This window comes from Hemitrygon akajei, chromosome 3 (genome assembly GCF_048418815.1).
Source record: "Hemitrygon akajei chromosome 3, sHemAka1.3, whole genome shotgun sequence".
Classification (NCBI taxonomy): domain Eukaryota; kingdom Metazoa; phylum Chordata; class Chondrichthyes; order Myliobatiformes; family Dasyatidae; genus Hemitrygon; species Hemitrygon akajei.
This window is the reverse complement of record NC_133126.1, coordinates 100,123,984-100,149,623: the sequence shown is the minus strand read 5'-3', so window position 1 is coordinate 100,149,623 and position 25,640 is coordinate 100,123,984. Positions and strand designations below refer to the sequence as shown.

General features: G+C 40.7%; 1 protein-coding gene across 5 annotated transcripts in view; it reads right to left on the bottom strand.

Moving 5' to 3' along the window:
• ubr1 (ubiquitin protein ligase E3 component n-recognin 1) overlaps nucleotides 1–25,640 on the bottom strand; it is a 299,112-nt gene that overhangs the window by 253,788 nt on the left and 19,684 nt on the right. For 3 of the 5 annotated variants that reach the window (XM_073040481.1, XM_073040482.1, XM_073040483.1), the window contains exons 2-4: nucleotides 21,744–21,997; nucleotides 15,041–15,119; nucleotides 8,637–8,744 (exon numbers count right to left, since the gene is read on the bottom strand). In XM_073040481.1, coding sequence (XP_072896582.1) covers nucleotides 8,637–8,744; nucleotides 15,041–15,119; nucleotides 21,744–21,997 — 441 coding nt within the window. The remainder of the gene's footprint in view (nucleotides 1–8,636; nucleotides 8,745–15,040; nucleotides 15,120–21,743; nucleotides 21,998–25,640) is intronic. The other 2 variants (XM_073040484.1, XM_073040485.1) reach the window with 2 other exon arrangements.

Below are 25,640 nucleotides of genomic sequence, written 5' to 3'. Positions count from 1 at the left end.
TTAAAAAAGATATCAGTAGATAAGACATCTTCAAAGATGAAGACAGAGATCAAGAAAGGGGAGGGAAATGGACCAGGTAAATTTGAGGGCAGGGAGCAAGTTGGAGGCAAAGTTGATGACGTTGAAGAGCTCAGCATGGGTGCAGGATGCAGCACCAATACAGTCATCAATGTAGCATAGGAACAGTTAGGGAGTGATACCAGTGTCGGCTTGGAACATGAACATAGCTGGGACCCATGCAAAATGCCTACACCATTATCTACAAAGGAAATGGGAGGAGCTGAAGGAGAAATTATTGAGTGTGAGGACAGTTCCACCAGATGGAGGAGAGTGGTGGTTAAGGGGAACTACTTGGTTCTGGTGTCCTGAAAGCAGAGAGCTTTGAGGCATTTTTGATGGGGAGATAGAGGTATGTAGGGACTGGACATCCATAGTGAAAATAAGACAATCAGGGCCAAGAAACTTGAAATCATTAAAAAGATCAAGATTGTGTGACGTGGCATGGATGTAGGTAGGAAAGAACTGAATCAGGGAAGATAAAACTGGGTTGAGGCAGCTTAAAATACACTTGTTTTTCTTCTGTCCTAGTTCAAATGAAGGGTCTTTCATCCAAAACATTAACACTGCATTAAGATGCTGTTGAACTGCTGACTGGTTTCCAGTGTTTTCCATTTTTCATGCTAAGGGCAACATGGTAGTGTAGCGATTAGCACATTACTTTACAGCACCAGCTTTCACCAACTGGGGTTTAATTCCCAATGCCGCTGCCTGTAAGGAGTCTGTATGTTCTCCCTGTGACTGTGTGGATTTCCTCCTGGTGCTCTGGTTTCTTCCCACATTCCAAACGATGTTCAATTAGCATCATTGAGTTGTGGTCATGCTATGAATATGGCGATATTTGCGAGCTACCCAGCACAACCCTTGCCGATTTGATGCAAATAACGCATTTCACTATGTTTCAATGTACACGTAATAAATAAAATTAATCTTAAAAATTGTCTAACTGAATCACAATATTGAAAAACTTGGGAAGTAATTTTCCTATGCCCTTTACTTTGCTACCAGCACATCCCTTTGAAGTGATCTACTTAACACGGTCCATACAAGAAAAGCCCTATAACATTATACCTGCTAGTGAATGTGTGAATTCTTTTTTTATTTTATTACACATCATTCACTAGACCCTCCTTTATTCCTCAGCTTTAAACTGAAGTGAAGAGTTCTGATTCCAATTACATGGCAAGTTTTGCTATTTGCAAATCAGAGGGCAGTAATCTCAATGGTTCTATTTAATATCACAATGTATATAGTATACAACCAGAAATTCTTAAAATTCGCAGACATCCACTAAACAGAAAAAAGAATGAACGACAGAAATGTCAGAACCCCAAAGCCTTAAAATACTTAAGTCTTAAAATCTCAAAGCCTGATGTTAATGTTGCTAAATCAGTCCTGGAGGCAGAGGTCACTGGACAGAGATTCCTCAAACTTAATAAGTGGTCTGCTTTGATACTTGTGATGTATTTTCCCCTGTCCACTTAACTCACTGAGATGTGATTTGATATCCTACTGATGTGCTTAAAATTATGGTCTTCTGATGTGTTGTCTGTGGATACTTTTGCAATTTGATGAAATCTTGCAAAATTTGGTGCAACTATGGTTCATGACTGATTTCATCTAGTAGTAGTCAGTACAGCAGTTACTTATTCAAACATTAAAGTCTCTGATCTTTACTTGTTACATTAATAGTTCAAGAGATGTTGGTAAAAACAATTTATCCAAGTTATTTTATATTCTTTGCTTCAAATGAAGATCATGTTTGCGATTACAAGGCTCTGCTTTACAAATTAACAAGAGACCATTAAAATTGTACTTGTGAAAGGAAAACAGGTGGCCCCCGCTTTTCGAACGTTAGATTTACGACAACTCGCTGTTACGAAAGACTTACATTAGTACCTGTTTTCGCTAACCAAAGCGGATTTTCGCTTTTACGATAAAAAGATACCCGCTTTATACGTGTGTTTACCCTGAGAAAGACTACAATGACCGTGAAGCCTTGTGCAGGCAGTTGTTTGCGTACGCACGTGCATACGTATGCGTGTACGTGCTGATTTTTTTTCCTCCAAATCGATTTCGGCTCACTTCCTTCCCAAGTTTGATAAGTGAAACTACACCGTACCTACAATATTTCTACTTTATACAGGGTGTAAATTTATCATATCATTCCTGCTTTTACTATACATTAGTGTTATTTTAGGTTTTATATGTTATTTGCTTTGATTTGGTAGGTTATTTTTTTGGGTCTGGGAACGCTCAAAAATTTTTCTCATATAAATTAATGATAATTGCTTCTTCGCTTTACGACATTTTGGATTACAAACGGGTTCATAGGAACGCTCTACCTTCAGATTGCAGGGGAAACCTGTATGTTGACAAATTAGAAACGTAACCAATCTGAGTTTTCAAATGGAAGATCCTATCTGTGACTGAATGACTAAATTGTGTAATAAAGGCAAATTCAATTGGCCCCATTTCAGCAAATAAGATATACAAAGTTCTCTTCTAAAATATGTGCAAGTGGTGCTGAGAAAAGAATTTTGCATGGTCTTTGTTTTATGAGTTTCAGTTCTGTTATCAGACAGGAGGCAGCCAGTCTATTGCATCCATACTACCAGATGAAAGCTTATCTTATGTTTCCTTTCACCTATATTCTTGTTAATTACAGCACAAATTGGAAAATTTGTAAGTGTCTTGTAAATTCTCAGACCACTCTCCAGGAATTTAAAAAAAGTTCTGCTGCAGGTAAAGCAGATTTACAAGTAACATCTTTTGTTAAGACCATAAGAGATAGGAACAGAATTAGACCATTCAGCCCATTGAGTCTGTTCTGCCATTTCATCATGGCTGAGCCAGTTTCCCTCTCAACCTCATTCTCCTGCCTTCTCCATATAACCTTTCTCGCCCTGACTAACCAACAACCTATCAAGATACGCCCTAAATACACCCAATGACCTGACCACCACAGCAACAAATTCCACAGATTCACCATCATCTGGCTAAAGAAACTCCTCATATCTCAGTTCTAAATGGATGTCTCACTATTCTGAGGCTGTGCCAAGTGTAACATAAAACTCCCCCACCATATGAAACATCCATTACCTAAGCTTTTCAACATTAAATAGGTTTCAATGCAATCTCCCCCTTTCATTCTTTTAAATTCCCAGAGCCATCAAATGCTCCTCAATGTTAACCCTTTCTTTTCCAGAATATTTTATGTGAAAACTTCTGGACCCCCTACAATGCCATCACATCATTTCTTAAATAAAGGGGCCAAAATTGCTCACAATATTCCATGTGAGGCCTCATCAGTGCCTTATAAAGCCTCAGTATTACATTCTAGTCCTCGTGAAATGAAGGCTACCATTACATTTGCTTCCCTCACCACAAACCCAACCTGCAAGTTAGCATTTAGGGAATCCTGCACAAGGACTCCCAAATCCCTTTGCACCTCAGTTTTTTGCATTTTCTCTCAATTTAGAAAATAGTCAACCCTTTCATTTCTTCTACCAAAGTGCATGACCATACACTTCCCTGCATTATATTCCATCTACCATTTCTTTGTCCATTCTCCTGATCTATCTAAGTCCTTCTGCAGCCTCTCTATTTCCTCAGAACTATTTGCCCCTCCACCTAGCTTCATATCATCTGCAAACTTTGCAACAAAGCCATCAATTCCATCATCCAAATCACGGAGATAAAGTAAAAAGCGGAACACTACTTGTCACTGGCAGCCAACCAGAAATCCAAGTAAACAACATTCACTGATCCTTCTTGTCCCCTGTTGTGGGCCAAATCAAAGATGGTGATGAAGAATAATGAAAAATATAGGAGGAAGAATGAAAATTTGGCTGAGTGGTGTCATAACCCCTCACTCAATGTCAGCAAGACAAAGGAGCTGATTATTGACTTCAGGAGAGGGAAGCCAGAGGTCCATGAGCGAGTTGTCATTGGAAGATCAGAGGTGGAGAGGGTTAGCAACTTTAATTTCCTGGGTGTTACCATTTCAGAGGACCTGTCCTGGACCCAGCACACAAGTACAATTGCGAAGAAAGCATGGCAGCGCCTCAACTTCCTTAGGTGTCTGTGGAGATTTGGCATGATATCGAAAACTTTGACAAACTTCCACAGATGTGTAGTAGAGAATATACTGACTGACTGCATCACGGCCTGGTATGTAAACACTAATGCCTTTGAACGGAAAATCCTAGAAAAGGTAGTGGATTCGACCCAGTACATCACAAGTAAAGCCCTATGCAGCATTGAGCACAGGAGCGCTATCACAGAAAAGCAGCATTCACCATCAGGGACACCTATCACCCAGACCATGCTCTCTTCTCGCTGCTGCTATCAGGTACAAGGGCCTCAGTACTCACACCACCAGGTTCAAGAACAGTTACTGCCCTTCAACCATCAGACTCTTGAATAAAAAGGAATAACTACACTCACTTGCCCCATCCAGTGGTTTCCACAACCAATGATCTCACTTTAAGGACCCTTTCATTATCTCCTGTTCTCATTATTTATTGCTATTTATATTTGCATTTGTTGTCTTCTGCACTCTGATTGATCTTTCACTGATCCTGTTATAGTTACTATTCTATAGATTTGCTGAGTATGCCCACAGGAAAATGAATCTCAGTGTTATATAATGGTGACATATGCAATTTGATAAAATTTGCTTTGAACTCTTCTGCTTGTTATTTCTTCAAAGAATATACAGATTTGTCAGGCAAGATTTCCCCTCAAGGAAACCATCCTGTCTTTGACCTCCTTTATCATGTGCCTCCAAGTACCCTGAGATCTCATTCTTAACAATCGACTCCAATATCTTCCCAACAACTGAGGTCAGGCTAACTGGCCTGTAGGTTAACAACTTCTTTAAGATGGGATGGAGGCAGAGTACAGTGACGTTTGCAATTTTCCAGTCCTCCAGAACCATGCATGAATCAAGTGATTCTTGAAAGGTTATTACTAATGCTTCCATTATCTCTTCAGCTATGCCTTTCAGAATCACAGGGTGTAGTCCATCTGGTCCAAGAGTTTTATCTAACTTCAGACCTTTCAGCTTCCCATGTACCTTCTCCTTTGTAATAGCAATTGCACTCACTTGTGCCCTGACACGCTTGAACTTCCAGCATACTAGTATCTTCCACAATGAAATACACCCTATCCTCGCTATATGCTGGGGGTACGTTCCTCGCAGTCGACACATAGCATGGAAAACACATAATGTGAATAATTATTTAAATGGAGAAAGTAGGGATGCGTTCCAGAGGGCTTCCTAAATATGTTTTATCTGTAATTTATTCACATTTTCATACCAATATGACACAAAAGCAGTACCACAAGGCAACATTCATATTTTATTTCATCAATTTAAGGTAATAGTCAACATAATAAATCATAGAAAGTTAACATACTAGGGTGTCCAGTATGTTAGGATGAATGTAGTCCAAATGTTTAGGATGGGCTGGCGCATTGTCAAGCAACAAAAGAACTTTAAAGGCAAGATTCTGTTCCTGGCAGTAACGTTCAGCCTCAACAGCAAAATGATTATCAAACCAATCTTCAAAGATTTGACCGGTGACCCATGCTTTCTCGTTAGCTGCCCAGTGAACAGGAAGCTTATTCTTACTCAAACCCTTAAGAGCATGGGGGTTCAGTGAATGGTAAACTAAGAGAGGCTTCGTCTTACAGTCTCCTTCAGCATTGGAACACATATCCTTTGTTGCCTTGATGCATTTCGGCATAAGCTTCCAAAAAAGCCCAGTCTCGTCTGCATTAAGCACCTTCTTTGGTATGATGCCTAACTCAGCTATCACAGCCCGCAACTGCAAAGGGCAGTGTTCAGCAGCTTTGTGGTCGGCACTAGCTTGCTCACCACGCACAGCTAAGTTGTGAACCCTGTGACGATTAACAAACTTACTAAACCATCCCCTACTTGTGTTAAAGCTAACAATATCATTCGACACTTCCTCACTGGCCTCTGAACAAAGGCAACCATAAATTTCCAAAGCTTTCACATGAAGATGATCGGAACTGAGTGTTGGTTTTTTCTTTCTTTCATGCTCAATGTACAAACTCAACATTTTCTCCATTTTTGTCATAATCGGGTTACGCACTTTGGTAACAATCTTTGAAGACACGTGATGAATCAATCACTGCACTTTTTATTTTCTCAACATTTTTCTTTTGTTTCTTTTAAAAGGTTACAGAAGGAAAAAAAATTATTAAAAAAATTATCAACCCTTCCCCCCTCCCCCTAACATATCCCTATAAAAAGAGAGAAAAAAAGGAAGAAAAAAGAAAGAAAGAAAGAATGCCTGGATATCGGAAGATCCCCACATGCTCCATGGAGTTCATAATAACTCATAATATATGTAACTTATACTAAGTATATATATTATGAAATAAGTATATATATATTTATTTCTTTCCCCAGATAACCAATAATTGGAAATAACCAAATAAATTTTTAAAAAACCAATAACCAATAATTTCCAATTACTTGGAAATCGGATTCATACTTAAGTATAGATCGTTGGAAGAATGAAATTTTTAGCTGCATTCCACTTGAAAAAATTACTTATAATTTAAGAGATAAATATGAAATATTTCTGAAAATTTGGCGCCCTTATTTACAAAAGATAGGATTAAATATATAGGTGCTCCGAAGATAAAATTTTTCTTTGTTTCTGATGGTGGACTCACCCAGGCCGAAGTAGTGTCCCAGAGCTGTGTTACCTTCACCTAACGCAGCCCTGTTTATAATTTCCAACTTTTTTTCAAGTGTTAAAGCAGTTCTCTGTCACTTGGCTGATGGCCCAGGACTTGACATAAAAAACTTAGGAGGCATAGGTAATAACAACAAAAGGTTAAGAATGCAATATCGCACATCCACATGCTGCCAAAACCAATGCAAGACTAGCGGGAGTGAGACTGTAAGGCGTGCACACGTGACTTGTATTGGTGGGAAAGTGGAGCTTCTCATCCCAACAGTCTCATAACTGAGAGCTCTGGACGCATATAAGAAGTTGGTAGAAATAGGTTCGATGCATAACTGTGAATCCGCAATGTCTGAAGACGCATATAACGAGGACAGGTTATACGTATTCAGTTCATCCTCATTTTCCTTGTCCCCCAATACTACCTCTCCAGCATCATTTTCCAGCTGTCCAATATCTACTCTCATCTGACTTTTTACTCTTCATATATTTGAAAAAAATTTGGTATTCTCGAATAACATTGGCTAGTTTCCCTTCATATTTCAGATTTCCTCTCCTTATGGCTTTCTTTAGACGCCTTCTGTTTGTTTTTAAAACCCAAATCTCTATTTATATGCCCTCTCTTTTCCTTTTTTCAGCTACAGTTGTGTCGTCCTACCTTTAGAATACTATTTCTTCTTTGAGATGTATCTATCGTGCACACTCACCCAGAAACTCCAGACATTGCTGTTTTGCCACCAACCCTGCTAGTGTCCCCTTGCAACCAACTTTCGCCAACTCCTCTCTCATACCACAAATTCTCTTTATTTCACTGTAATACTGATACATCTGACTTTAGCTTCTCCCTCTCAAATTGCAGGGAGAATCATTTTATGATCACTGCCTCTTAAGGGTTCCTTCACCTTAAACCCCCCTAATCAAATTCAGTTTGTTACACATCCAATCCAGAATAACCTTTCCCCTTGTGGGCTTAACCACAAGCTGCTCTGAAAAGCCACCCCGTAGCCAGTCTACAACTTATCTCATGATCCAGCAGCAACCTTTTCCCAATCTACTTGCATAGTGAAATCCCCCATAATTATTGTAACGTTGTCCTTTTGGTGTGCATTTTTTATCTCCCATTGTAATCTGTGGCCCACATCCTGGCTACCATTCGGAGGCCTGTATGTAACGCCCATAAGGGTCTTTTTACCCTTGCAGTTTTTTAAAAACTTTACTCAAGATGCTACATCTTACAATCCTATGTCACCTCTAAGGATTTGATTTCATTTTTTACCAACAGAATCATCCTACCCCCCCTTGACTACCTGCCTGTCTTTTTGATACAGTATGTATCCTTGAACGTTACACTGCAACTCATCCCACTGACTGCAATTTTGCCCCATCGCCTGCTTGCCCTTCCTGACAGTCTCACAGCACACTCCATCTAGTTGCAGTCATTTAAACCCTCCCAATAGCTCCAACAAACCTGCCCACAAGGATATTGGATCAGGTGTAACCAGACCGTTTTGTATAGGTCATACTTTCCCCAGAAGAGATCCAATAATCTATAAATTTGAAGCCCTGCCCCCTACACCAGTTAATCTGCCAAATCGTCCTATTCTTATCCTCAATGGTGTGTTGCACAGGCAGCAATCCAGATATTATTACCCTGGAAGTCCTACTTTTCAGCATTCTACCCAACTCCCTAAATTTTCTCTTCTCTTTTCCTACCCATGTCATTTGGTGCCAATATTTACCAAGAATACTTTCAAGGGATACTTTCAATCAGTAACCATTCAGTCTTACTTAATCACCATCAACAGACAAGCACCAATTAATGAAGACCAAATACTGTACAAATAATCTTACCTTTATGTCCTCAGATGGACTGCGTTCATGCTTTATACACGTTGGTCCAGTCTTCCAGGCTTCAATATCACCACAGTCACAAAAACCTCCTCCAGGGGAAGAATTCATCTAAACACAAAACCATACCATGTACTGACTACTGTAATAATGCCTGCTTCAAGAAAACTGGTTAGAACAATGGCAGGATCTTACTGATATTAACATATTTCAACATAAATAGGATACCAAAAAAGGAATGACTACGTCTGCACAAACTCAGAGCCTGAGATCCCTTTGTTCCTTATTCTATGGTTATATATGGTTTACTTGAGAATTAGAATCCAATAATTGCAGCAAGGCTGGTAATCCCACACCTTCAGACTTTGTTGGTACAGGTTAAGTACCAGTTTTCCAAAATGTTTGGGGCCAAAAGTGTTTTGGATTCCAGATTTTTTCAGATTTTGAAATATTTGCATCTATATAATGAGACAGTTTGGGGATGGGACACAAGTCATGGCATCCATTTATGAACAGCTTATACATATAGCATGAAGGTAGTTTATATTATTTTAAAAAATAATTTTGTGCATGAAATATGTACAATGAACCATCAGAAAAGCCATCTCTAACTCACAGCCTAGGTGAACAGTCAGTGGCTGTTTGGCACCACCATCATGCCTGACTGAATTTATGTGCTACCTGTAAGCGGTCTTTGTCTTAGACTTGTTCACCACACGTACGAACTAACAGTAAAAATTGTTACACACCATTAATATAATGATGATATAATGTGTACAGGGCAGCATCGGGAGAATACCTGAATCAGCTGTTGAACAACAACGACAGGCTTTCAGCCTCCGCCAATGATGCAGTCAGTGTTTGATTAAAAAGTACACTGTATCCCTATTTTACTTTTTTTTTAAAAAAGGTTTTATGTATGGTGTAAATACAAAAAATTACATTTACCTGTAATTAAATTCAATGAAGACTGTGGAGAAAAGTCAACATTTTATTTTTAATGTAATAATGATGCTGGTCATGTTACACTCAAACATGGGATTTTTTCTGGAAATGAAATTCAGATTTTATGCAAAAATGTTTTGTAATTACCAAAAAAAGATAAATGCAGCACCAAACACTACAACTACATCAGTTCTAAGAAACTTGAGGGAGAGGATACATCATCGTGAAGAGGACATCAGAAGTGGTTGAGGGACCTGAAAGCAGATCTTCTCACAATGAGGAGCCACTGTGCTGGATTATTTTATTTCCCCCAAATGTTTCTTCCAGTCTTACGTTTCATTAAAAAGGTTATTGTCATAACAATCTTTCTTTTATTTTATAAACTGACATGATTTCTTGTTCTATATGAATGCACACTGCTCTAACCCTTCAATTTCTCTGCTGCTTCATGATACACGGCTTTCCTTAAATTTCTGCAACAACCTGCTGAATATTCACAATTACCTCAAATTTCAGTTAATCATGATAGATCTTTACTTGTTTCATGACTGTTAAGAGGCATATGTTCACGGCAACGCTGACAAATCCACTCTTACAATACACGATCAAGATCATTTTTCACTATATGCAGTGTTTTTCTATTTTTCCTTAAATTCTGTATATTACTTTCAGCATAAAACTAACAGTTTTTTTCTTTGAGTTCCTTCCGGTTGTAGATGGTGGTCAATCCAGCACTATACTCTGTCAGATGCTTCACGCTTACACAACTGTCAAGTTTTTCCAACAACTTGACTTTGTGTTATAACCATAAATGCTTCCTTTTTTTACTATTACCCATAAGGGTAAATGCAGGCCTTTTTTGACATTTTCAGTAACTTTACAGCACAGACAGGGAATAGGTATAAAACACATGGTAATCATTGAGTGATGTATGAAAATCAGGCTGTGATGACTACTGAAAACAAACTGACATTAACAAGGTGTATGTAAGGTCACTTCTCAGAACCTGCACAGCGCCTGGGAACCTTACCAGCGCCTTGTGGAATTTTCATATGTGGCATCATGTCAGCACTCAAAATAGTTTTGGATTCTGAGGTTTGCAGAAAGGTTAGCTCAACCTGTACTGGACAATGTGATATTCCAGACAATGGGATGTTACTATTAATACCTCAGCACATGTTCAAAACTTAGTCAGCAACGATAATGTAATAAATTTTGCAATGAATTCAGGATGCTTAGAGTTCTGGAGACAATAGAATCCTGGTGAGCAGGGGAAACAGCTCAGTGAAACCACTGCCATTCCATGGGATTTTTCAAATGTATTTTATCAAAGTTTTCTGGTGTGTATTTATCATGCCATTTTGGCTTTCTGAAATTGACTCATGGATTTTTTTTATATTGAAAGCTTTTTGCAAAAAGAAAATATTTTCTATAAAGACTAAAGTAAAGACTAAAGCCCCACCTGCCTTCAAATGGATACAAAAGATCTCTATTCCACCACAAAATCTCCAGTCTCAATTCCTTGTGCCCCAAACAGGATTTGTTGTTTTATACAACAACACCAATATTTGACAAACAGTAGGCATTTGTAATGCACTGCCATGGGTGGTAGGGGGAGGCAAATACGATTGAGGAATTCAAAAGGTTCTCATGGGCCGAAGGGACTGTTCCTCTGATCAGGAGCCACTAGGTAATGTTGTATCTCTATAAAATGCTGGTTAGACCACACTTGGATTGTGTTCAGTTCAGTTACGTCACTATAGGAAGAATGTGGAAGCTTGACAGAGTGCAGAGGAGATTCACCATGATATTCTTTGGATTAGAGAGTATGTCATGAGGATAGATTGAAAGTGCTAGGACTTTTCTCTGGAGAGGAGGATGAGAAGTGGCTTAATAGAGTGTAAGAGGCAAAAACGTGCTTCAAGGCCGCCACCATCGTCCCCGTACCAAAGAAGTCTTCAGTGTCCTGCCTAAATGACTACCGTCCCGTTGCACTCACATCCATCATCATGAAGTGTTTCGAGAGGCTCATCATGAGGCATATCAAGACCCTGCTTCCCCCCTCACTGGACCCCCTGCAGTTTGCATACTGTCCCAACCGCTCAACAAATAACGCCATTGCCATCACCCTCCACCTGGCCCTAACCCACCTGGACAAAAAAGAAAAATGTTCGGATGCTGTTCATAGACTTCAGTTCAGCATTCAACACAATCATCCCTCAGAAACTGATTGGAAAACTGAGCCTACTGGACCTGAACACCTCCCTCTGCAACTGGATCCTAGGCTTCCTGACTGGGAGACCTCAGTCAGTCCGGATCGGGAGCAGCATCTCCAACACCATCAGACTGAGCACAGGGGCCCCCTAGGGCTGTGTGCTCAGTCCACTGGAGAGAGGGAGAGGGAGAGGGAGAGGGAGAGGGAGAGGGAGAGGGAGAGGGAGAGGGAGAGGGAGAGGGAGAGGGAGAGGGAGAGGGAGAGGGAGAGGGAGAGGGAGAGGGAGAGGGAGAGGGAGAGGGAGAGGGAGAGGGAGAGGGAGAGGGAGAGGGAGAGGGAGAGGGAGAGGGAGAGGGAGAGGGAGAGGGAGAGGGAGAGGGAGAGGGAGAGGGAGAGAGAGAGAGAGAGAGAGAGAGAGAGAGAGAGAGAGAGATACTTTATTCATCCCCATGGGGGTTCACTCTGCTGACCCATGACTGTGCTGCAACACACAGCTCGAACCACAGTATCAAGTTCGCCGATGACACGACCGTGGTGGGTCTCATCAGCAAGATCAACAAGTCAGTTTACAGAGAGGAGGTGTAGCAGCTAACGGACTGGTGCAGAGCCAACAACCTGTCTCTGAATGTGAACAAAACAAAAGAGATGGTTGTTGACTTCAGAAGGGCATGGAGCGACCACTCCCCACTGAACATCGACGGCTCCTCAGTAGAGATCGTTAAAGAGCACAAAATTTCTTGGTGTTCACCTGGTGGAAAATCGCACCCGGTCCCTCAAAACCAGCTCCATAGCAAAGAAAGCCCAGCAGCGTCTCTACTTTCTGCGAAGGCTGAGGAAAGTCCATCTCCCCCCCCCCCATCCTCATCACATTCTACAGGGGTTGTATTGAGAGCATCCTGAGCAGCTGCATCAGTGCCTGGTTCAGAAATTGCACCATCTCGGATCGCAAGACCCTGCAGCGGATAGTGAGGTCAGCTGAGATCATTGGGGTCTCTCTTCTCACCATCATGGACATTTACACTACACGCTGCATCCTCAAAGCAAACTGCATTACGAAGGACTCCATGCACCCCTCATGCAATCTCTTCTCCCTCCTGCCGTCCGGGAAAAGGCACCAAAGCATTCGGGCTCTCACGACCAGACTATGTAACAGTTTCTTCCCCCAAGCTATCAGACTCCTCAATACCCAGAGCCTGGACTGACACCTGCCCTATTACCTTGTTTATTATTTATTGTAATGCCTGCACTGTTTTGTGCACTTAATGCAGTCCTGGGTAGGTCTGTAGTCTAGTGTAGTTGTTGAGTGCTTTTTTTTTTCTCTGTGTTGTTTTTTTTTACGTAGTTCAGTCTAGTTTTTGTACTGTGTCATGTAACACCATGGTCCTGAAAAATGTTCTCATTTTTACTATGTACTGTACCAGCAGTTATGGTCAAAATGACAATAAAAGTGACTTGACTTGAAATAAGAGTGGACAGCCAAAGACTTTTCCCCAGGGCAAAAATGACTAATACAAGGGGCATAACTAAACTGTTTGGTGGTAAGTACAGGAGGGATGTCAGAGAGAAGTTTTTTTTGTAGGGATGGGTAGGTTTGTGGAATGAGCTGCCAAGATTGGTGGTAGAGGTAGATATATTAGAGACATTTAAGAAACTTAGCTAGGTACATAGATGAAATAGAGATGAAGAGCTACGGGGGAGGGAAAAGTCAGATTGATCTTGGAGTAGGTTAGAGGATCAGCACAACATTGTAGGCCAAAGGACTCTGTACTGTATGCAACTGTTCTATGTTCTATATACTTAACTAAACCTTCGTCATATCCATTCCTAATAAGATCAATTTCAGTAACAATGCAAACATTTGATTTTCAAATTGAACTGAAGATCATTAACTACATTGAGATAAAAGGTGGGACTTAAGATCCCTTTTAATTCTTCACCTTAAACCAATGCCCTCTATTTCCAGATGCGTGCATTAGGATAAATTGTATATCCCTCATATTTTCACCCTTCAGATTTTTGTACACCTCATTCAGGTGCCTTTCCGCTCCTCTGCTCCAATTAAAACAAAACCAACCTATCGAATCTCTCTTCACAAATAAAATAATCCAGCCCAGGCAACAGACCGGAAAATCACATCTAAAATCTTCTTCTGAGTAATCTCATCCTTTTTACCATGCAGCAATCAGAATTGCACACAATACTCCAAATGAAGCCTAATTGAAGTTTTATGAAGTTTACCATGACCTTGATATTCTCTCCACTGGCCAATGATGTCTATTAGCCTACCTGCCCTCTTCACCATTAACTGCTGCCACATTTAGGGGCCCTTTGATTTGTACAAGGTTCCTCTGCTCAACTCTCTAGAAGCCTACAAATTACTGTTTACCCTACTCTTATTTGGTTCCTCAAAATACATCAGATTGGATTCCATCTGCCGATACTCTACTCAATTTATCAACTGACCGATAATATGTAACCCAAGATGATCTTCCTCAATATCAACATCACCTCAGTCTACCTGGCAGTAGAAAACTGAGTGTTCTTGACATGTCACCTGTCCAATAATACATCACAACTTTTCAAGTGTGGCACAGATTCAACATATAACTCATTACTACAAAACAAGGAAATTCATTTTTGTCATTTGTCCAATCCAAAGCACTGCTTACTACATAACAGCATGGTCAGTCTCTAAATCTCTGTTGTAATAATATACTAAACAGATTTTTCCTTCCTATACTATCCTTGCCACAAAAAATCAATGGGTTATGGACAGGTCAGGTGCTGTTTGCCTGGTATGTAGCAGGCAGTATTAATATTCACTAATAATTCTCAGTAATAACAGATCAGAGGCAGAAAGCCAAGGAGATATGAAACTACTCAGACATGCCATTGAAAATTCCTGCAAGTCTTAGTCTGCAATGCCCAGCTCTTACCCTTTACCACCCAGAAGGCAAGTGATATCAAATCACCAAGTTCCTCTCCAATTACACAGCTTTCTGATTAGGACAGAGCAACAAGAAACAAAGTCTATACTCTGAAACTAGCAACTTTACAAGGCCTGAAGCAATGCTAGCATAGGTACCAATGCATAAGCAACCTTGTGCACAAAACCTACGTGATGATTCCTACCGCCCACTCCTCATTCAAATAATTCCACTAAGTAAAAAAAAGAACTGCAAAATTTTCTAAAAATGGCCATCATTCAAGTATAAAAACAATAAAACAAAAAAGACAGGACAAATACCTTGTACCGATGATTTCGGTGAACACTGTTTTGGAAACAGTCCATGCATAGTACACAAGTAAGATCTATTGCACAGTCTCTGTAACAAAAAAAAGATACAAGCCTAGTGTTAAAATATGGTCATGTGTCACACATCATAATCAATCATACAACCACAGCATGTGGCCCTGATCCATATTCAGATCCTTGATGCTGCTCAATTACTCCCATAATCCTATCCCTACAGCGTGTAACTGCTCAAGCATTTATTCAATACCACTTTAGAAGATGCAACTGAAACTGCTTCTACCCAGTCTTTCAGACCATAAGGCAAAAACAATTTCCTCTAATTTTACCAATTACTTAAATTTTATTAACCTTGGTCATCTATATCCTTGCCACTAAATGTTTCTCCTCCCTTCAACTTTGAACACTTCCATTAAATTTTATTTTGCTCTCACTTAACCTCTAGTCAAAGATTCTATTGAAGCATGTAATTCTGCTATTTGTATTCTTCAGTTTACTTGTCATAATTTTTATATTTGTCTCAGCTCTTATTTGCAATACTCAAAATACATTACAAAATACCCTAGGTTCTGGTGGCTTGACTACACATAACAGATTAAGTTGCACACACTATAATTAGCATCATTGGAATGGCACAGTTCAAGCTTTAGTCAGCTTCAATTAATTTCATGCAAATTCAGAAAGTGTAATGTCCATTTTTGGAACATGAAAAATAGACTATTAAAAAGATTACATTTGTGTACCATTTTTGACTGAGATCTTTGCTTACCATTCAAACAATAAAAAGCCAAAACATAAGCAATGAAATGATCATTGTCAAATGAACAAAATCTTGTTTTTCAGAGTGGAAACACTGCAGAGGTACCTGTGACTCTGCAATGGTAGTACTTAGCTTGGTACGTACATTGCCAATCTCCTGGCTGCATCACTGCAATAAAGAGTCATACTGGAGACCAGTACAGTACAGGTTTAGGCCACATCATTGTGCTAAGCTACCTAATGCCTTCTGCCTGCATGTGAACTGCATATTCTCATACCTATCGAAGACACTCAAATACCTCTATCTGGTTCTACCTTCACCATGGGCAGCACATTTCACATACCCACCACTCTTAAAAAAAAAACATACCTTGCACATCTCTGAACTTTACTACTTTCACATTAAATGCATTAGGTATTTCATTAGGCATTAGGTATTTCAACCCTGGGAAAAAGATACCAACTGTCTAACTTGTCTATGCCTCTAACTTTTATAAACTCATCAGGTCTTCCCTCAACCTCCACTAGTTTGTCCAACCTATATTGAAAGCACCTATCCTTTAATACAGGCAGCATTTTGGTACACCTCTTCCATGTCCTTCCTGTAATGAAGCAAACAGAATTGAAGACAATGCAGCCTGAAGTTTTATAAAACTGCAACACAACGTCAAGTCTGAACTCAATGCCTCAATAAAAGCAAACATGCCTTTCACCACCTTTACCACACTATCAACTTTCATGGAGATATAGAGTTCAACTCCAAGATCCTTCTATACATCATTGTTGCTGAGAGCCCCCTTTACATTTCATCTCCCCAAGTGCAATACCAAAGGGATTAAACTGCCTCTCCACCCACATCTGCAACTGATCTATATCCCACTGTATTCTTTAGCAACCTTCTACACCATCTACAATGCCACAACCATCCTGTCAACTGCAAACTTGCTCATACACCCATCCACATTTTCATCAAGTCATTTCTATCTCAAACAGCAGCAGTCTCAGTACAAATCCCTGCAGAACGCCACTAGTCAAACATCCAATTAATCAAACCTTTTAGCTAGCATATAAACTATCAAGCACTACCCTGTCTACTATGGGCAGGTCAATTCTGAATCCAAAAATGGCTATCACTGTGAATCCCATGCACCTTTATCTTCTGGATGAGCCTGCATGGAGGCACTTTCAAATGCCTTACCAAAATCCACATAGACAACTTTTACTGTTCTACCTACATTGATCACCTCTTTAAAAAAACTCATTAGTAAGGCACAAACTTATCCCACAACAAAGTCATGCCGACTGCCGCTAACTGGGCCATGGTTTTCTCAATGCTCATAAATCCTACTTTAAAGAATTCTCTCCAATAGCTTCCCACTGATGTGTGACTAACTGGTCTATGATTTCTAGAATTATCCCCATTTCCCTTCTTGAACAAAGGAACATTAGGGTACTTCACCAGTCTTCTGGGACCTCACTGTAGATAGAGAAGACAGATTTTAGTTAAAATCCTAGCAATCTCACCTCTTGCTTCTCTGACTATCTTGGGGTATAATCACATCAGGCACAGGAGAATTATCCACTTTAACATTCTTCAAGAGACCCAACACTACTACATTCTACAGGAGAAACTCTGTAGGTGCTGGAAATTCAAGCAACATACGCAAAATGCTGATGGAATGCAGCAGGCCAGACAACATCTATAGGAAGAAGTACAGTTAACGTTTCGGGTCGAGACACTTTGTCAGGACTAACGGAAAAAAGAGACAGTAAAAGATTTGAAAGTGGGAGGGGGAGGGATGAAGCCTAGAGCTGGGAAGTTGATTGGCTAAAGGGATACAAGGCTGGAGAAGGGGCAGTATAATAGGACGCAAGGCCTTGGAAGAAAATAAGGGGAGGGGAGCACCAGAGGAAGATGGAGAACAGGTAAGGAGTTATTGTGAGAGGGAAAGAGAGGAGAAAAAAGTATTAAAAATTAGGGATGGGGTAAGAAGGGGAGGAGGGGCATTAACAGAAGTTAGAGAAATTAATATTCATGCCATCAGGTTGGAGGCTACCTAGACGGAATATAAGGTGTTGCTCCTCCAACCTGAGTGTGGCTTCATCTCAACAGTAGAGGAGGCCATGGATTGACATATCGTAATGGGAATGAGATGTGGAATTAAAATGTGTGGCCACTGGGAGATGCTGCTTTCTCTGGCGGACAGAGCGTAGGTGTTCAGCGAAATGGTCTCCCAGACTGCGTCAGGTCTCACCAATATATAGAAAGCCACACCGGGAGCACCAGATACAATATATCATCCCAGCAGACTTATAGGTGAAGTGTCACCTCACCTGAAAGGACTATCTGGGGCCCGAAATGATGGTGAGGGAGGAAGTGTAAGGGTAGGTGTAGCACTTGCTCCACCTACAAGGATAAGTGCCAGGAGGGATTTCGGTGGGAAGGAATGGGGGGGTACGAATGGACAAGTAAGTCGCATAGGGAGCGATCCCTGCAGAAAGCGGGGGGGGAGGGAAAGATGTGCTTGGTGGTGGGGATCACTCCCTAAGCAACTCCCTTGTCCATTCGTCCCCCCCATCTCTTCCCACCGATCTCCCTCCCAGCACTTATCCTTGCAAACGGAACAAGTGCTACACCTGCCCTTACACTTCCTCCCTCACCACCATTCAGGGCTCCTGATAGTCCTTCCAGGTGAGGCGACACTTCACCTGTGAGTCTGCTGGGGTGATATACTGTGTCCAGTGCTCCCAGTGTGGCCTTTTATATATTGGTGAGACCCAACGCAGACTGGGAGACTGTTTCGCTCCACGTCCACGTTCCATTCCTATTCCGATATGTCAATCCTTAACTCCTCTACTGTCAAGATGAAGCCACACTCAGGTTGGAGGAACAACACCTTATATTCTGTCTGGGTATCCTCCAACCTGATGGCACAAAGATTGATTTCTCTAACTTCCGTTAATGCCCCTCCTCCCCTTCTTACCCCATCCCTATTTCTTTTTCTCTCTTTCCCTCTCAAAATAACTCCTTGCCTGTTCTCCATCTTCCTCTGGTGCTCCCCTCCCCCTTTCTTTCTTCCAAGGCCTTCCGTCCTATGATACTGCCCCTTCTCCAGCCTTGTATCCCTTTTGCCAATCAATTTCTCAGCTCTTAGCTTCATTGTTCCCCCTCCTGTTGTCTCCTATCATCTTGGGTCTCCCTCTCCCCCTCCCACTTTCAAATCTCTTACTATCTCTTTTTTCCATTAGTCCTGATGAAGGGTCTTGACCCGAAACTTCATCTGTACTTCTTCCTATAGATGCTGCCTGGCCTGCTGCATTCCACCAGCATTTTGTGTGTACTACTACATTCTACATCTCAAAATGCCCTAGCATATTATCATGCTCCACAGTGATTTCACTAAGTGATGAAAAGCACTTGTGAAGTACATTTCATAACTTCACAATATTGTTTGGAAAGGAGGATGAAGTTTTCAAATGTATTTATTTGCAGCCTCAAAATTGAGTTGGGTACCCAAGGCTGGAGGAACTCAGCTACTCAAACCACAGCCTGCCGTGCGAGTGCCTCTAGATTCCAGCACCTGCGGTTTTGTGCCATAGACAACACAACCACCTTCAAATAGATTAATCATCTGTTTCCCCCTAAGTGTGATGGAACACTACCCATTTACTTTTAAGAAAGCATCCCTAAAACAACATACTCCCAGCACCACCAAGGAAAAACCAGCCTACTTGGCTGTCCATTAACTTAAGAATTACTCAAATACAAGAGATACTGGAAATCCAAAGCAACACACACAAAATACTGGAAGAACTTGGCAAGTCAGGCATTATCTGTGGACAGAAATAAACTGCTGGCATTTCAGGCCTAGACCCTTCATCAGGACTGGGAAGAAAGAGGACAGAAGCTTAATAAGATGGTGGGGGGGGGGGGGGGAAGAGACAAAGAGGAAGAAGTGCAAATTGGAAAGGTGATAGGTGAGACCAGGAGAGGGGGAAGGTGAGTGGGTGGGGGACTGCGGATGAAGAAGCTGTAAAGGAATAGGTGAAAGAGGTAAAGTACTGAAGGAATCTAATAAGAGGGGACTGCCCAGCAACCCATGGAATGGGAACCAGGGAAGGGAACCACAGTTCTAACAGTAGGATACCCATATTTGACATACTGACATACTTGGCAACGTTTCACTTTTCCTACATCAACACGATCTAAATCCTGGAGCTTTCTAACCCAACACCTGGGTGCCATTGTAACGTAGCAGTTAGCACAACACCATTACAGCTTATGTTGTTGGAATTCAGAGTTCAATTCTGGCATTCTCTGTAAGCAAATTTACATGTCCTTTCCCAGTTGCACGTGGGTTTCCTCCAGGTGCTCTGGTTTCCTACCTCAGTCCAAAGACACTCTGTTTAGTAGGTTAATTAGTCATTGTAAATTGCCCAGTGATTAGGCTACATGCGTTGCTGGGTGGTGCAGCTTGGTGAGCCAGGAGGGCCTGTTCAAAGTTGCAATCCTAAATAAATAAATAAACAAACCTCCTTTAAAATTCAAGAGTGCAGCTCCCATAACCCTTTCAACAGCAAAGGGGTTGTGAGCAGAGCTACAATGGCACTAGATAGCTTCTTTGAGCTCATCCGCGGAAGCAGCTTAATTTTTACATTTAATGCCTCTTTTTTTTAACCTTTTCAAGGTGGATGGGTTCTGTCAGTGCCCTTGACGTACAGCTGTACTCAAACTGTGGTTCTTTATGGTAACGGTTCCTGCTGCTGGGGCTCACCAAGTGGCCTTTTTTCAATATCCCAAGTGCGTGGCCTAGAAGATGAGCGCGCCTTCATGGTCCGAGGCTCTGCAGCCCTGTGCATAAGCCAGTTCTATGCCAGTGCTGCCAAATGAGACATTGCAGGAGAAAGTGGAATATCGGGAACAGAGGATCAACCAGAAGCCCCTGTACTCGGCGAATTGCTCTCTCTTTCTCTCTCTCATTGGTAAGGGAAGGGTTTGCTGCCGATCCACGAGTCGCAGCACTCGATCACTGCAAATGATTTCAGTAGCATAGCCCCACTTTTGGTTTTAAAGTACAAGTTTTAAGAGTGGCAGTGTCCAGTTATTCACTCACATCTATCCCACTTGAATGTTCCTGACTTGTGAAGGAAAGCTATTCAATTTGTTCATCATCTGATATGTCCCAATTGCTCTACATCGCTGACTCATCTCCTTGCTTTGAAATGTTAAATTGAGACCTATGGGATGCTCAGGTACATTAAAAAGTCCCAAGACAAACTTCAAAATAACAAAGGTCACCCCAGTGATTGAGCAAATCATAAAAACAGATTATCATTTTGCCGATCTTTATAGAATCTTACTCATGCAAATTCATTGGCATTGTTCCCAAAACACAACAGTGACTACACTTCTGGTGTGGCAAAGGATATCATTTGCCCTGAAATATAAAAGCAAAGTCTCCTTATTCACATTACTCTTTACCATCAACATGTGTTATGTACTCAAGTTGCTACATCAGCAAAGCAGATGAACAAGATCATACAGAGGCACATTGACATTGATATGTTAAGAATTGATTATGGTAGCTCTACATTATTTATGGAATTACTATCCTGATGGTAAACGCACGGAATATACATCTTCCTGAGACATGGCTCCATATTCATTCCCAAAACTATTTTAAATTTACTATCTACGGAATATCTTAAACAATGGTTATACTTCTAAATTACTTCCTTCATACTTGTGATAACAATAAGTCAATATAATAGATAACCTATTTCTTTTTCCAAATTAATGGTACCGCAGCTTCTTTCAAATTGTTGGAATAAACACAAATGTTAAAAGAGTTGGCCAAAAGATGGTTAAAACCATATGTAAATCAACATGAAAAGTAATCAGGGTAAAGTGAGGTGCTAAATTTACATGACTTCTCACCGACAGGAATATGTGGTTTCTCCTCCTTTGAAAACTCGGCCACATAGTTGTGAAGTATTATTTTGTTCCAGCTTTGCAAAACCAGCTTCGGGGGACTCTCCAAAGAGAAACCATTCCAGGGTTTGGAGTATCACATGATAGGCCTGTTCCTCCTCAGGTAACTTGGCTTCCGATCCTGAATAGCGTACTGGAGGGACATATTCCATAAAGTATCGGTATATTCCAGAACACAGATCAACTCCTTCCTGCCAAATCTGCAAGACAAAATAAAATTGTCAGCTGTAGTGAAAACTTTCCACTGCCATCATTTATACCAAGTACTCACTCAGGTTTCATGTTCATCAACTGAATATTCCAACCTCATTTGTTGAATATATTCTTGCTGAATAAATCCAATAATTAATCCATCAAATTGCCATTAATAGCAGATTCAACATAGACAAATTTTTTAAAATATTTATCATTGCCTACTTTAACTATCATAACAAAAAATATAAGCACATGTGGGCTGGTGTTATGTGTGTTTAAGTGTCAACAGCACATCCATAACCCACAGCCAAATACTCAAGCTAAATGGTAAACAGGTATGCATTTACCTTCAACTCACATATTTGGTCCGAGTTCATTTCTCCTTCAATACTCTTGAACTCAAATCGAAGAAAACCATATCCTATTTTATCTGTGCCATCTTATTTCCCTGTAATTTGTTTTCTTTTGCATACCTGCCCCCGACTCACCAGCAACACTCCTATACTAAGGGATGAACTACAGTGGCTAGTTAAGCAATCAGCACATATCTGAGATATGGAGAAAACCTTACCTGACCTAGTCAGGCTAATATGTGACACCAAGTGTACCAGCAGTTGACCGAAGTGACCCACCAAGCTACTTAGCTCAAAGACTATAAGGATAGGTAATAAATGCTGGCTTTACCAGCAACACTCAATTCCTGAAAATGAAATGCATTAGAACTTGAAAATTCAAAAGACTACAGATGCTGGAAATCCAAAGTAAAAACAAAAAAACTTGCTAACATCAGGCAACATCTAAGGAAAGAGAAACAGTTAATGCTTCAGATCAAATACTCTTCATCAGAATGCGAGCTCATCCAAAACATTGTTATTAATCTCTACCTAACATTAATGGTCAATCAACTGAGTGCCCCTGAAACATACTCACTCTCCACTAACAAAAATGGATATGTTCGTCTCTCACCAGAAACATTCAAAAAAATCAAAACAAGATGAAGTCGTACAGGAAGAAAAAGAATCAGTTTAACTTCCAAAATATTAAGGTGTAGAGTGAGAAAAGGATTTAATAGCTGAGATTTTGCAGAAAAAATTGGGGAGAACACAGACCAGGCCTCCGTTGGGCCCAACATCCCCTGAGGTGTTGTAGCTGCACATCCTTTCCACTGCTAACCCATCAATGTTGCTATCACAAAGGAGGCATACCAGAAGCCACTTTTGTCAAGAATTTCATATTTGGTATTTCAAAGATTCTTGCAAATTTCTATAAATGCACTGTTGAGAGTATTCTGACTGCTTTATCACCACCTGGTATGGAGGCTCCAATTTACAGAATCAAAAGAGACTGTAGAGAGTTGCACACTTAACCAGTCCATCATATACACAACCCTCCCTACCACTGAGGACAACTTCAAGAGGCAGCAGCTCAAGAAACTGGCATCCATCACTAAGGACTATCACCAACCAGGCCACACCCTTTTCTCATTATTACAGGTGGTGGTACAGGAGTCTGAATACCAACACTCAACATTTTATGAATAATTTCTTCCCCTCACCATCAAATTTCTGAACAGTCCATGAACACTACCTCATGGACTCTCTTGCACTATTCATTTTTCTAATTGTAATTTATTTAGCACTATACTCCTGCAACAAAACAAATTTCACAACACATCAACGATAATATGATTCTGAGACAAAAGGATTGGGATGAGGAGAGATCTTGGTGGGTAGACCATTCAAGAACATGATCAGGAATGGTTCTCCATGAATGAGGCAATGGATATAATAAGGTCAAATGGGCAGCCATTAATATGCAATGGTATATGTCGGGAGAGATTAATCATAAACATGATAGTAACAAACTTGGGGAGGCAGGGAGCATGATGAATTTAGGACAGCAGGTGGTATAGAGGCTGAGAGGGAAAGACAGCCAGAAACTGAGAAAAATTAATGATATTTGGGTAGGTGACAAATAACAAGAAATTTAAGAGGCAAGTGGAGGTAAGCTAGAAAAATGATGAAAGGTAATATATTGCCAAAGGATTTCCAAGGGGCAGTGTGTCTGGGAGGAAAAAACTGATCAAGGTGTGTTTTTGTGGCAAGAGCAACAGTACAACCTTGATCACTGCAAACTGCCTGTTGTGGGAGAGGCAGAAGACATCAGCGAATCCATCTCTGAAATTGCTGTCAGTTGGAATGTAGGACCAAGGACGAGGGAGACTGAAACATTGAGGCAAATGCGGAAGGTGACTATCGGCTACCTGCCTTTGGATCACTGGTGGGATCGCTTTGCTATAGAGGGGGAAAAGCCTGCCACTGGGCCCAGAGAATGTTATCCAGATTTTCTGTGTTTTTGATAGGGACTAAAGACTCTTTAGTCTTTTTTTTAATATATTCTACATTTTTCACATGATCATTCTCATTTTTATGTGTGCAGGCGAGGGGGATTTCATGGTCGATGTGGCTGTTCAGTTTGAGTTTATTTTTTTGTGCTAGGGAGAAAGAATTTGGGGTTGATGATTTTCTTTTCTTTCATGGTTTCATGGCTACCTGGAGAAGAATAATTTCAGATTTGTATACTGACAATACACGAGCCTTTGAAATCATGTAATTTCACTTTGAAAGACAGAGGATTAACAATAAAACTATTAAACAAGGGAGGAAAGTGAATGAAAACATAAGTGATAGGATCAGGTTTACAACAACACAAGTACCACAATATATAAAAGAGCAGCAACCTACATGAGCTAGTTATACAGAAAATCTATAATATTAATACCCTACAAGTGTTTGAGGACAGAATAAATAAAATAGTTGACAAGTGAGGGATCTTAAGGCTAGATAAAGATGAAGCCAATGTCAATCAACTCTGCCCAAGTTCAGAAATCAACAAAGAAATGGAATGAAATTGGGAAGCAATTTGAAAGAGAATAGAAAGGCAATAGGATCTGAGATAAGACAAGACATAGGAGCAGAATTAGGCCATTCAGCCCATTGAGTCTGCTCCGCCATACCATCATGGCTGATCCCAGATCCCACTCAACCCCATGCACCTGCCTTCTTGCCATATCCTTTGATGCCCTGACCGATCAGGAAACAATCAACTTCTGCATTAAATATACCCATGGACTTGGCCTCCACCGCAATCTGTGGCACAGCATTTCAGATTCACTGCTCTCTGGCTAAAAGAATTCCTCCTTACCTCTGTTCTAAAAGGTTGCCCCTCAATTTTGAGGCTGTGCCCCCTAGTTCTGGATACCCCCACCATAGGAAACATCTTCTCCACATCTACCCTATCTAGTCCTTTCAACATTCAGGTGTCAATGAGATCCCCCTGCAATCTTCCAAATTCCAGTGAGGACAGGACCAAAGCTGCCAAACACTCTTCATATGTAAACCCCATTCATTCCCAGAATCATCCTCGTCAACCTCTTCCGGACTCACTCCAATGCCAACACATCCTTTCTGAGATAGGAGATCCAAAACTGTTGACAATACTCCAAGTGCAGCCTGACTAGTGTCTTATAAAGCCTCAGCATCATCTCCTTATTTTTAATATTCTATTCCCCTTGAAATATTTGTCAACATTGCATTTACCTTCTTTACTACAAATTCAACTTGTAAATTAACCTTCTGCGAGTCTTGC